The sequence below is a fragment of the Lemur catta genome, chromosome 10 (genome assembly GCF_020740605.2).
Source record: "Lemur catta isolate mLemCat1 chromosome 10, mLemCat1.pri, whole genome shotgun sequence".
NCBI lineage: Eukaryota > Metazoa > Chordata > Mammalia > Primates > Lemuridae > Lemur > Lemur catta.
This window is the reverse complement of record NC_059137.1, coordinates 24,375,175-24,388,949: the sequence shown is the minus strand read 5'-3', so window position 1 is coordinate 24,388,949 and position 13,775 is coordinate 24,375,175. Positions and strand designations below refer to the sequence as shown.

Below are 13,775 nucleotides of genomic sequence, written 5' to 3'. Positions count from 1 at the left end.
CTAATTACAGCTATAAATTTACCAGTATAAATTAACAAAAAAAAACCTGATTATTTCTTTTTTAACCTTTTAATGCAAAAATTTAAATTTAGTATTACACATGATCTGGCTAAGATTTAAGGAGAGGCCTTCTTATGAGTTATCTTCAGCACCCTGTGCAGTCCCTCACATGAAGCCTATAGTTTAACAAACTCTCAAGAAATGTTTAATTAAATGAAAGAAAAACTGAATAATTGATTAAAGAGGAGAATGAATTACTTAGTAACCAAATCTAACACTTAGCGAAATAGCAGATTATAATTGTTGAAGGAGTCATAATAGAAATGAAATCTGCATGTAGTCTACCACATAAAAAACAGTCCAAAAATCTCATGGTAGCCTTTTTTAGATGGGGCTTTTCTGTAGTATAAGAATAAATTTAAGCTACTTATCATTAACTTCTTAGTGAAAAAATGTTTTAGAAAAAATTATTTCTACCTTTAAATATTTTTCAAAAAGGAAATCTTTGACACTTATGAACCCTTTTCTCCTCCATATTCCCACAGGAGCCAAAGGGCGGGCCTAATGATTGTTTTAAATAGTAGAAAGGGCACAGCTAAGAGCTGGGTTCCAGTCCCAGCCCTGTCATGAACTGCAGGACAAGTCTTCATTCACAAAAAATGGAGAGCAACATCTACTCTATCTTATACCATTGTGAAAATTGCCTCAGATGTTATAAGAAACACTCTGTAGTACAGTGGAGTTTACTGACTATGGAGCCAAAGATCTGAGGCCAAATTTTACTAAACTTTATGACTTGGAGTTGGTCACTTTTCTAAACCTTAGCTTCCCCACTGGTGTGAAACCACTGTAAAATGACATAAAGCTATATGAAAGCTGATGTAAAGTGGCTGTAAAATAATATGTGCAAAGCGACTTTGTAAAATGTAAAGCACTATGCTTGTCATTGTGATATCTGCAACACTTAAAAGTTGCAATTCAGTTCAACAAGCATTCATCTAGAGTCATTTGTGCAAGGCACTGTGCTAAATGATATAAAAAACACTATATAAAATTCTGCTAATAACTGGCAGAGTTCCAAATAATGAAACAGACATATTTAACAAATCAGAGTATTGCTACACCTGAGATTTTTCACTTAAAACACTGGGAAAGAAAAAACTTAATGATAGCATGAATTCTATAGTATTTTTACCATTCATAGCAGCTTAATTAAGTATTTTACTTCAATGTGGTCAGGCAAGTTTTAGAATTTTGGCAATAGTATAATGGGGCTTGGAGAGAGAAGGGGAGGAGCTTCAGCCTTTGTGTCTCCTATGGCTGCAACCTACAACTGAACATCAAATAAGCCACCCCACCCTTACACTTAAGATTTATTCTTTCTTAAAGACGGGATGACACATTGTGCAAGAAGGACAGAGATTGATTTTTCCTGCTCACACAACTACACATTCAAAGTGAAAGCCCTCTTCGTTGAAAAGTGACTGTCTTAGAAAAGTTTAAGAATAGATTTCTTAAAGTAAGAGAAAATTACACTGTATATTCTTTTGACAGCAGGTAGTTTAGAGTTCTTAAAATAACTTTATAAATACATATTATAATAATAGAGATAACCAAAGTGGGAAAATTTCAAGTCATGGTACCAGTGTATAAACTGAAACATTTCAAGCCATCTTAGCAACAGTTAAGTGAGCAAACCACATTTCTGAACTCTCAAGCAGTGTTTTACAATGCAAAGCAGCCCACAGCAAGTTCTCTCTTGTCCAGGCATTGTGTATGTAAGGCCAGGAGGCTTCTGCTTCTTTCCTGGGCTCTACTTGCTAGGCACAGCTGAAAGGGCAGGAAGCCACAGCTGAGCTGAAGTCACTGTCAAAGTCGAAATTCCTAGAAAAATCATTGCAGGGGAAACCATGTCAGTCTACTGAAGATTTCAGATCTTCAGAAATGTCACGGAAAGTCCTAAGAGAGGAAAAGATGGAATAATTGGTTAATTACCATACAACAGTATCTTTTTTTTATAATCTTTAAGGGCCTGGATATTATACAGTCACTATTTTTTCTTAATATTTTTCACTCAGTATTGTTTCAAAGTCTGCTAGTCGTCAATCTTTAGGAACAAGAACTCCAGTTTTTTGCTGGATCTACCATCTCCCATCCAAAAGACTATTTCTCCAGACTCCCTACGTATGACCATGTGACTAAGTTTTGGCTAATGAGAAGTAAGTGTAAGTGTTGTACAACTTGGGGGCAGTTCCTTAAAAGAGAATGGCAATCTTCTTCAGCTCTTCCACATTCTCACTGGATAGAAAGTGAATATGATTTTTTTTCTTTTCTTTTTCTTTTTTTTTTTTTTTTGAGATAGAGTCTCACTCTATTGCCCAGAGTCTCATGGCATCAGCCTAGCTCACAGCAACCTCAAACTCCTGGGCTCAAGCAATCCTACTGCCTCAGCCTCCCGAGTAGCTGGGACTACAGGCATGCACCACCATGCCCGATTAATTTTTTTCTATATATTTTTAGTTGTCCAGCTAATTTCTTTCTATTTTTTTTTTTAGTAGAGATGGGGTCTCACTCTTGCTTAGGCTGGTCTCGAGCTCCTGAGCTCAAACAATCCACCTGCCTCGGCCTCCCAGAGTGTTAGGATTACAGGCGTGAGCCACCATGCCCAGCCTAAAAAAGTGGATATGATGTTAAAGAGAAAAAAACACTAAGAGACCAAAGATTAAATGCTAAGTGGATACATGTTATTACAAAATAGGAAGTTTGATCCAACAAAGAGTCCAAGTTCTGAGAGATATGGTTCAGGGCAGAAGAAATGGGGTAGGTCTTTTCATCAAGTGATCTTGTACTGTTTTTGATCCACATCCAACAAGCTTAGTGAATGCAGCTAATTGGCAGGTAATATCTGGGCTGGATGGAGGTGGTCTGCTGCATACATGAAGTGCCTATCTCAGGACTATAGTAGCTAGCTTGCCTTTGCTACATTAGTTACATGCCTGAGCTGGGATAAGTCACCCATCAGGTTTATATCTGTGTTGGCATCCAAATGACCAGGTGAGAATTTGTCAATAAACACAAGCTCAAGTACCCATCTTAGACAAAAAGGCCTCACACCAAGGCTGGAAGTACATCAGGATGGAAAGAGGCTGGACCCATTTGTTTGTGGAACAGTCACATGACCCCCACCCTCCTTACCTCTAGATTTCTTTTACCCAAACAAGAAATACACTTCTAGCTCATTTAAGTCATTGTTACTTTGGGTTCCACTGCTGGTGGGGGTTTTGTTTGTTTCTTGTTTATATGTAGCCTAACCTATCTTAAATGATGCAGATATAAAGCACTAACCTACTAAGCATCAAATTTTCACTGAGCATTTTCTTTGTGCCAAATGCTGTGTGAGGAATGATAAAACAGGGGTAAACCCATTAGACATAGTTCCTACCTTCAGAAAGCTCACCAATTAGTGGGAGAGACAGTGAATTAAACACACATTTATAAATTGTATACTAAGTTCCAACAGAAGTGCAAGATGCTATGGGGACACACAGCAAGGACTTCTTACATAGCTTGGAGTGCTTCAGCAATGCTTCCCAGGAAGAGTACTCTGAGTATAGACATACTGGACTTGGCTAGGAAGGGGTGGGGAGGTGTTATTCTTTGAGGAAGAGAAAAAATATACAAAAATTACACTGACTTCAGCAACTAAAACAAGTAGAATATGGCAGGAAAATTAAATGCACAGGAGGCAACACAGAGATGAATCTGGAGAAATAGACACAAAGGTGGCAAGAAAACTCTGATGGCCTAAATTAACATCTCAACTTTATCTTGAAGGTTATGGGAAGACTCTGTGGAAATGTTAAGCAGCAAAGGAACATAATATTATTGTCCCAGAAAAACCAAAGAAGCTGTGCTATGGTGAACAGAATGGAGGGAAGCAAGGCTAAGAAGCAGGTACTAGGGAAGAGGCTGCTGAAGAAATCCCAGCAATAGGTCACACCACTGGGAACAGAGAGGATGAACAGATTCAGGAAACAGAATTTTTAAGTCAACAGACTTCCCAACTCCCTTCCCTTCCCAACTCCAATTTACTCTTTTTTCTCATTATTCTAAACTTGAATGATAGGGAGTGCACTCCAGCTGAAATTCTTAAGGTTAGCATAAAGGTCTGCAGGGGTGAGGATGTTCTTTCAAGAACATCTTTGTACCTCATTTTGCAAAGACAAAAAAATAACTTCTTGCTCTATAAAATGGGATATGCTACACCTTAGTTTACTTACCAAATAACTTCTTTTACAAAAAAGTACTTACTTTTGATTGAGCTCTGGGTATTTAATTATGAAATATATAAGCAAGTCAGGTTAAGATAATACTTCCAAAAAACAGCAGCAAATTACTAATAACTCTTCCGTAGAGAAAGATAAAGCTGAGTTCCTAAAAGACCACATTCTAGCTGTCACCTTCGATACTGTCAACGTGGGACCCAGGGCAAAGGAAAACTTTAATATGGAGAATAGCATTCCTGGAAGAGTTCCTGGGATATGTTCCTACCTCCTTACAGGTTTTCCTGAGCTTTAATATTCAGAGATCGCTGCTCAATTTTTTGTAGGAGTGAAATAAGTATATCAAATCAAATCTGAGGCCAGGCATGGTGGCTCTCACCTGTAATCCTAGCACTTCGGGAGGCCCAGGGAGGAGGACTGCTGGAGGTCAGGAGTTCTAGACCAACCTGAGCAAGAATAAGACCTCCACCTCTACTAAAAATAGAAAAACTAGCTGGGCATGATGGTATATGCCTATAGTGCAGCCTACAGCTACTCAGGAGGCTGAGACAGGAAGTTCACTTGAGCCCAGGAATTTGAGGTTGCAATAAGCTATGATAATGCCACTGCACTCTAACCCAAGTGACAGAGTAAGACCCTATTAAAAAAGAAATCAAATATAATTATCCTGTCCCAAAATCAAGAAAGTATGCATGATGACAGGAGTGTTTTTGCCCTTCATTACACGCTGCCCCACCCCCCGCAAAAAAAGACCCAATGTTAATAGAGAACACAGGGGGCAAAAGGCTTTGATTATTGAATTGAGGCCAAAATAGTTGGGAGCCCAATGCTGTGCTGTATCCACTACATTTACCACCATCAAAATACCACATTCAGCACTACCAACAGTGAGAAGTAGAGAAAGAAGATCTTCCCTCCCACAATCTTTCCTTAGGTGAATGGTTGATCATCTGTCTGAAGACAGACAACAGAACACAGAAATAGTATTGCAAGTATGTCTTTTCAGCCACCAGGGTGCCAATAAGAGGTATGTTTGTCTAATGAAATGCGACCATCCACCCTCTACTGTCACCCCGTGACAACATAAGAGTTCTTAAAATAAGCCAAGCTCTTTCAGAGCTCATGCCTCTAGAGATGCTATCCCCTCACAGTCCATTCATTCCTTCTGCTAGGAATTTAGCACATTCTCAGCACAAAACACTGTTGAAAGATGTGGACACAGCAGTAACTAAAATAGACATGGCCCCTTCAGTAAGAGCAACTACTACAAAGAAAAATACAAGGTCCAACCTATAAAAGCATTAAAGCAGGAAGGACGTAACCTAATCCTGGGGATAGCAAAAGCTTCTCTGATGAACTGACATTTGAGCTAAGATCTGAAGAATGATTAGGAGTTCATCAAGAGGAAGGATGGGAGTTTGTCCGGATAAAGAAGGCAGCACACATAAAAGCCCAGAGTTTGAATGGCACCTGGTGTATCTGAGGCCCCGATGGAAAAATCAGTATGGCTGCAGAGTGGACAACAGAGGAGGAAATGTTGCAGGATTGGTGAGTAAGGCACAGACCAGATCACACAGGACCATGCTAGCCATGCCAAGGGCTTTGATCTTTCTCCTAAAACCAAAGTGAAGCCACTTCTGGAAAAAGAGTAACATGACCGGATGTGCTTGTGTTTTGAAAGACCACGTTAGCTGCAGTGTGCGGAACATAAGAGCAGAGGTGGACAGACGAACCGGGAGACTAAGATAACTGTGGCAGTCCTATGAGAAATGACAGGAGCCTGGCCCAGCTCTGACCAGGGGTGACACTGGACATGGTGGCAAGGGCAGATCTGGGGTAAAACTGACAGGACATGATGCGGGTGGGGAGTGGGACATGGGAAGTAATGAAATAACAACACCAGAGCATCTGTGAGTGGAGGGTGACAGTTACTGAGCTAGGAAACAGAGGAGAATGTTTCTTTCTTACGAGACAGTGCGTTTAGGGAAGGCAAAGGCAGAGAAAGAGCATTAGTTGAAACACACCATCTTGGGTGCTCACTAGGTACGTGACTGTAGACAGGTTAACCTCTCTAGGCCTTGATTTCCTCATCTATAAAACAGGAAAACAAAAGTTCCTAACCTCACACAAAAACACTGGACAGATTAAGTAAAATAACACAAGTAAAGTTTTAATCACAGGATTTAGTATACAGTATGTCCTGACAAATGTAGGCCAGGGTTGTGTTTGTTACTAATGAAGAGGCCATTTTTGAAACTCTCCATTAAAAGACTGATGCACTACACACACATTTCCTTCGGGCCCTCTCCAAACACCATTAGAATGCCAGTAAAAGTCTATTTTAAAAGGCATGCACCCACCTGAGGGAAAAAAGAACAAACCAACCTAAGAGGCAAGAGCAACAAACTTTTAGGAGGCAAAAAGTGATGGACTGCTATGACCTAGTATACCCTTAAAAGCTGAATCCTGGCTGGACGCGGTGGCTCACGCCTGTAATCCTAGCACTTGGGAGGCCGAGCCGGGTGGATTGTTTGAGTTCAAGGGTTCAAAGACCAGCCTGAGCAACAGCAAGACCCCATCTCTACTAAAAATAGAAAGAAATTATCTAGACAACTAAAAATATATATATAGAAAAAATTAGCCAGGCATGGTGGCGCATGCCTGTAGTCCCAGCTACTCAGGAGGCTGAGGCAGGAGGATTGCTTGAGCCCAGGACTTTGAGGTTGCTGTGAGCTAGGCTGATGCCACAGCACTCTAGCCAGGGCAAAAGAGCGAGACTCTGTCTCCAAGAAAAAAAAAAAGCTGAATCCTGAGCCAGTCGTAGGAAAAGCCAAGAAACAATCTGATTTATTCAGCAAAATCCCCCATAAGGCTCAGGAATTAGTGACATCAAGTAACCCTGGAAGCGGGGCTGAAGGTGGGGCTAAACACAGGACTAACACTTTACAGTCTGCTTACGGAGTCCCAGCTACTCGGGAGGCTGAGGCAAGAGTTTGAGGTTGCTGTGAGCTAGGCTGACGCCATGGCACTCTAGCCTGGGCAACAGAGTGAGACTCTGTCTCAAAAAAAAAAATAAATGTAATTTCTGGTACACCACATAGAAAAACTGTTTTGCAAATATCCAGTGAGGTTAAACCAGATGTATAACCAGACATTCCAAGTACTATACACATATCCACCAAAAGACATGTATAAGAAAGTTCATAACATCTTGATTCACAGCAGCCATAATCTGGAAACTACTCAAATATCTATCAATACTACAAAGAATAAATAAGACTGTGGTATATTCATACACTGGAAAACTAAGCAATTACAAGAAAAGAATGAGCAATGGAAAAAGAAAGCAACAACATGAATGAATTACATAGATATACTGATGAGCAGAAGAGTTCTGATGCAAGAGTACATATACATGATTCCTTTTACATAAAGTTCAAAAACAGGTGAAACTAATCTAAAGGGACTATAGTCAGGATATTAGGAGACAGAGGGGTCTGAGAGGCAGCAGAGGGCAACCTTCTGGAGTAATGAAAATATTCCATATCTTGATATGAGTGGTGGTTACATGGATATAGGGAAAAAAATCAACTTGTATATATTTAAGATGTACATTTCACCATATATAAGTTATAACTGAACTAAAAAGCTGAAAAAAAGTCATGAGAAAATTGGGAAAACATTTTATACATTATAGTTTATTTTATGAAATCTTGATGACAGCAGATGACAGGAATTATTTTAATATCTGTATTTGCAAAATAACAAGTTGCAACTCTATATTGGTGGACCCAAAGAATTTTTTCCCAGCTTTTTATTTTGAAAAAGTATATACTTACGAAAAATTGAAAGACTAGAATGATTAACAACCATATGTCCTTCAGCTAGATTCACAAATTGCCAACATTTTGCTCTAGTCATTTCCTCTCTTGGTCCCTCAGTCTTGGCTGAACTATTTGAAAATAAGTTTCCAACATCATGACATGTCATCCCTAAAGGACCTTCTTCTATGCAACCGAAGTATCGTTATCAAACCCCAAAAATTTAACACTTATATATTATTTAATATTTGGTCCATATTCAAATTTCCCCAGTTTTCCAGAAATGTTCTTTATAGATTCCTCCCATCCCCGATCCAGAAACCTATCACAGATTCATGATAGGTTGTCCTTATTTCTTGAGTCTCCTTCAGTCTGGTGTACGATGTCCCACAACCACTTTTAAGTTTTTTATTATGTTTGGTCTTTTATGACATTAACAGTTCTGGCCCAATATAGGTATTAAATTTTCCTGGTATATGAAACCCAAAAGTCTGCAAATAATTTGCATTTACTTAGTACCTTCTATAATCTTTATCACCACATTAGTACTCAAATACTTTTCTCCTGACAAGTCTGGATGAAGCCATTTACCAAATACAGAGAAAGGATAGTTCAATGTTTACACTTAGCTTATGATCATTCTGCTTTAACTTACCGCTGAGTGTGAGCAGGCCACGGGGTCTGGTTTGGCGTGGGCACTGAATTCGTGGGACTCACGAGCATGGCACTGTAGATATTTGAAGCAACCACCAGTATGCAGAGGAGTATGGGCCCAATGATTGCTCCTTCCAGGCCTAAGTAATATGCTCCGCCAGCCACTGCCAAGCCTGTCAGGTACGGATGGCCACCTCTGGAATAAAGAGTACATCAATTAGTTCATGACTGTTAACACACATAAACTGGAGTAAATCTGAAATATGTTTCTAATACAATATTCATTCTTTAATGCACCATGCTTTTTATTACATCATCAGTTTTTTTTAGCTTAGCTCAATGCAGATATAATTGAACACTGACTGTAATACTGAGATGCCACGATATTCTTGCCCATGCACTAATGTGGGATGACTGCCTCTTTTGATAGCTCCAACAAGTGAAAGAATAAAGTCAGCAATATTAATAGATATTTTGTGGCCATTACACGTGGCTACCTGAGGTCAGTTAATGTTGGCTTAGAACTAGTAAGTCACCTGTTAGGTTTACCTCCATCAAGGATAATTAAGTGGACACAAGTTAGCATGTAAACCAGTTAATTATGCTTTTTCTAAGGCAACAATAACAGCATCCCTGTTACTCATAGGCTGGACTTCTGGCAACCTCCTAAAATATACTTTTTAACATAGTGAGGATAAAAGGCCTCAAGAGGAAAATATCTGTCACAAAGCCCAAGATTTTTATTTCATAGGAGAGTCACAAATGCCCTCCATCTTATCACAATATCACTTACATAGATTAAAATAAGATAGAATATAGCAGCACAGCACCATGATAGTAAGAGGGACTGGGAAATAAGTCATGTTTGGTTTGTTTCCAGTTTTTAAACACAGATGAGAACAATTTAGTGAGGGGCAAATAATGAAATACACTACAAGGATATTCTGTAATATATAACAGTTTAATTAAAGTAACACTTGTGGTGAGCCCATCTCCAGGAAACCAATACATTATATTCCTAAATTATTTGTCTTCCTCATTACAAAAAAAGAATTTAGTGCAGTATTCCATATATGCTAGGAAAGCTTTTTACCTAAATGATATGCTTGAGAAAAATTTCTATCAAACGTGCTTAAAGTTTAAAAAAATAAAGTGGGGACTTCCACAAATTTATGCCAAACCTTTCATTTCCTAATGATGCCAGTTAAGTAGTTTAAGATAAAATCAATTATCTTAAATTCTACCTGTAAACCTTAATATAAAATTTATAGCAAAGTATAAAGAAATCAATGCACTTAAGTATAAATCATATACCTACTTCTACTAAAATTTCAACTGTTAAACACTAATTAACCATATTGATTTTCTCCTTTTTAATTTTTTCCTCTCAAGTTTTATACATACAATGTTCTCCTTAGCCTCGCTCATCAAATTGCTTGTTTCTTTTTGTGCTGGAACTTTGGGGCTTCAGAGTCATTCTAGATCAGTTATTTTTTTACGTTAACTTATCAAAGAGAAAACAAGGTGGCAAACAACTTGTCTCTACATTATTTATTTATTTTTTTTAATTTATTTATATATTTTTTTTGGGACAGAGTGTCACTTTCTTGCCCGGGCTAGAGTGAGTGCCGTGGCATCAGCCTAGCTCACAGCAACCTCAAACTCCTGGAGCTTAAGCAATCCTACTGCCTCAGCCTCCCGAGTAGCTGGGACTACAGGCATGCACCACCATGCCCGGCTAATTTTTTCTACATATATTTTAGTTGGCCAGATAATTTCTTTCTATTTTTAGTAGAGACGGGGTCTCACTCTTGCTCAGGCTGGTCTCAAACTCCTGACCTCAAGCGATCCACCCGCCTTGGCCTCCCAGAGTGCTAGGATTACAGGTGTGAGCCACCGCGCCCGGCCTAATTTTATTTATTTATTTTTTTTTTCCCAAGAGAAAGGGTATCATTCTGTCGCCCAGGCTGGAGTACAGTGGCCTGATCACAGCTTACTGTAACCTCAACTTCCTAGGCTCCAGTGATCCTCCTGGTTCAGCCTCCCAAGTGGCTAAAACTACAGGTGCACGCCGCCATGCCCAACTAATTTTTTTTATTTTTAGTATACACAGGGTCTCACTGTGTTCCCCAGGCTGATCTCGAACTCCTCGGCTCAAGCAATCCTACCACTTCACCCTCCCAACATGCTGGGATTACAGGTGTGAACTATCACACCCAGCCAACTTCTACACAATTTAAATTAACTGAAGGGTACTCTTTTATAAACTTACAACTCTGTCTATTCTACCTTTAATTTACTTAAAGAAAATAGAATGTATTAACTATTATGACAGTTTCACTAGACCATAATCTGAATTTGAATAACATCAAAATTAAACAACTCATGCCTTGTAAACAATGTTATTTTAAATTAAAATTTCATTATATCAGTGAGAACTCAAAAGGCTACTTCACCAAAAAATCCTACCACCAGTTCTCTCGCCCACACCCAAGAAAAAAAATAACTCCTTAAAAAAATGCAATAGAAATCCCTGGATGATTCACCAATAATTTCAGAAGTTCTGTGGAATACTTACCCGGATATATCAGAATAGATTGCAGTATCTACAAAGTATGTTGGCAAGAGGTGAAAAATCAGCAGCAAAATGGCCTTGCATCCCAATCCTTGAGTCAGCCATAGGTCTAGAACTGCAGGTATTGCTGCCCAATACGTCCCCAGAAATGGCACTGCTCCAAGGATTGCTGCTAAAGCTAAAAAAAGATTAAAAGAAGAAAAGTAACTTAGCATCATCAACAAAACAATAGAACCTAAGCAGTAGCTCCTTCTACTTAAAAATTTCTACCAAAACAAGTTAACAAATATTCACAAACTCAAATTTTAGGGGAATGATATACCCTGTTTAACTGAATTTTCTAGTTAAATAAAGGTTCAATACCTTAAAACTTGATACTGAAAATCTAAAGTGTGTGTCTTCTTAATGGATCTGTTAAGTATTAAATAATAAAATTTCAGTATTATTTCAGCTGTTATTCTGGATCAATGGTTAATGTACAGTCCTATAAATACACCTGTAGAATATGTGTCAAAGTTCGTACTGAGTGCAAAGCCAAATCAGAAATCAGTTTCTAAACCTCAGATATGAATGTATATTTTTTACCTTGCTTTTTTCTAGTAAAAATGAAATATAATTTAAAAAACAAAAACAAAAAAAATCTCTGCAAGCTGAAGGCCCTTGCTTCAAGCTCATCCCCTTGCAGAGCACGATATTCAAGTACTCTCTCTCTATCTGGCTTCCCTCCAGACTAAAAGTCAAGCAGACATGGGTTCCAGTCTGGTCCTACCATCAGCCAGATGTGTGACCTTGGAAAACTTTGGTTTTTCATCTATTAAACAAGAACACCACCTACTCTGCCTGCCACACAGGGTGCTTGCATGTCAGCAGATGGGTTAGTGGACACCACAGTAGGAATGAACTTGGGAATGTAAAGAAGGAAACATAGATGAAAGGGGGGGGAGTGGAAATGGTCATAGAGGCAAATGTGGAAGGCAGAAATATTTAGGAAAACAAGCAGTCACAGAAATAAAGGAAGAAAAAGTGGAAGGAGAGGAGCAGAGGTAATGTAGAGGAAAAAGAGTAAGATGGATATTAAACCATCTAGTGCTTAGGAAATGAGGGTATCAACAGAACAGATCCGGAGACAACTTATGTGCGCTCAGAAGCATTCATCTTGCCCATGGGACGGTATTCCTCACGGGTTATGTGGGCACTGCTCCCTGCCAATCAGTTCAATTCAAACATTCACTGAGCACCTAGCTGTTACACTAAGTGCTAAGACATTCATTCATTTAATGAATGCTTACACAGTGCTATGTGCTGGGTATGAACCCCACTACTGGGGGTACAGTAATAAACAAATGCATTACAAATCATATTTCTGCTCCTAATCTAGACTAGATTAGATCTTGAGCCACAAAATTTAGTATTTTAAACTTAAGGAAACAGACCATTTCCTAATGTACGTAGAATGGCATCCTTAAGTAGAAGACAGTGGAGGTTACGATATGGTTGTTACCTGATGGTATGAAGACAATATTGATGCCAAATATAGTATGAGTCAGCCAGGTGTACAATCCATAGAAGCCAGCCATTTTGAGGGAAGCATCAAACACCCCTCTAGAATGCCGAAAGATAAAAGAAAAAGTAAATAAACATGGTATCATATTGTGATTCAGAAAAATTGATACTTCTAGGCTTCTGGCCACTTCATCCCAAATCTGGTAATAGCTTCAATTTTTCTACTGGCCTGAGAATGCTGTTTTCATTTTATTCCAAAGAAACCTACAGACCTTATTTTAAATCTTGGAATATGTTCAGCAAACTGTTCTTTAAATTTCTCTCTGATGAAAAGATAACTGAAATGAAACACCCTAGAATACTATATTTACTGAAATAATTCACCTTCTTTTCACTTCTGAAGCAACAAGGGATAGCACAACTTATAATTCATCATCTTTCTTCTCTCATGAACAAAATTTTCCCACATTTCTTTAACCGTGTAACCAAACATGGAAAATAATATCCTCTACAAATGCTATCAGACAATTCAGGTCATTGGTGAAGAATTTGTGGGGAAAAACATTATGGAAAAGAAATTCCAAATACAAAAGAGATTTAAAAAACACATATATCAGTCATTAATACAGAAATTTAGTACATGAAAATCTGCAATATCAGGTGCTTTGTGTTTGCTTTTCAATTAGAAGATTAGTAAGGCAGCACCGTGTGAGGAGGAGAAATAAGGAACTGTTTGGAGAGAGCACAAAGGCAGCAAACTTTAAGTAATCCCAAGTTACCACAAAATTATAAAAAACCTGGAGTCAGCACAGGGGCAGGGGAAGCACTCTCATATACTCACGACAAGCAAAAGCTGAAATTGAAAAAGGAGCAAAGGTGACATTGTATACGCAATAAGAAATACCACTTTTTTCTAAAGCATCTGAAGAGGTATACTAC

At 38.6% G+C, this 13,775-nt stretch overlaps 1 protein-coding gene across 2 annotated transcripts in view; it reads right to left on the bottom strand.

Annotated features, from left to right (window-relative positions):
• Positions 1-1,364: 1,364 nt before the first annotated feature.
• The window catches only part of TMEM245 (transmembrane protein 245), a 78,521-nt gene continuing 66,110 nt past the window's right edge, over positions 1,365-13,775 (bottom strand). For both annotated transcript variants that reach the window (XM_045562543.1, XM_045562544.1), the window contains 4 exons: positions 12,835-12,935; positions 11,337-11,511; positions 8,760-8,954; positions 1,365-1,959 (listed from right to left, as the gene is read on the bottom strand). In XM_045562543.1, the coding sequence (XP_045418499.1) occupies positions 1,914-1,959; positions 8,760-8,954; positions 11,337-11,511; positions 12,835-12,935 (517 nt within the window). In that variant the 3' untranslated portion in view covers positions 1,365-1,913. The remainder of the gene's footprint in view (positions 1,960-8,759; positions 8,955-11,336; positions 11,512-12,834; positions 12,936-13,775) is intronic.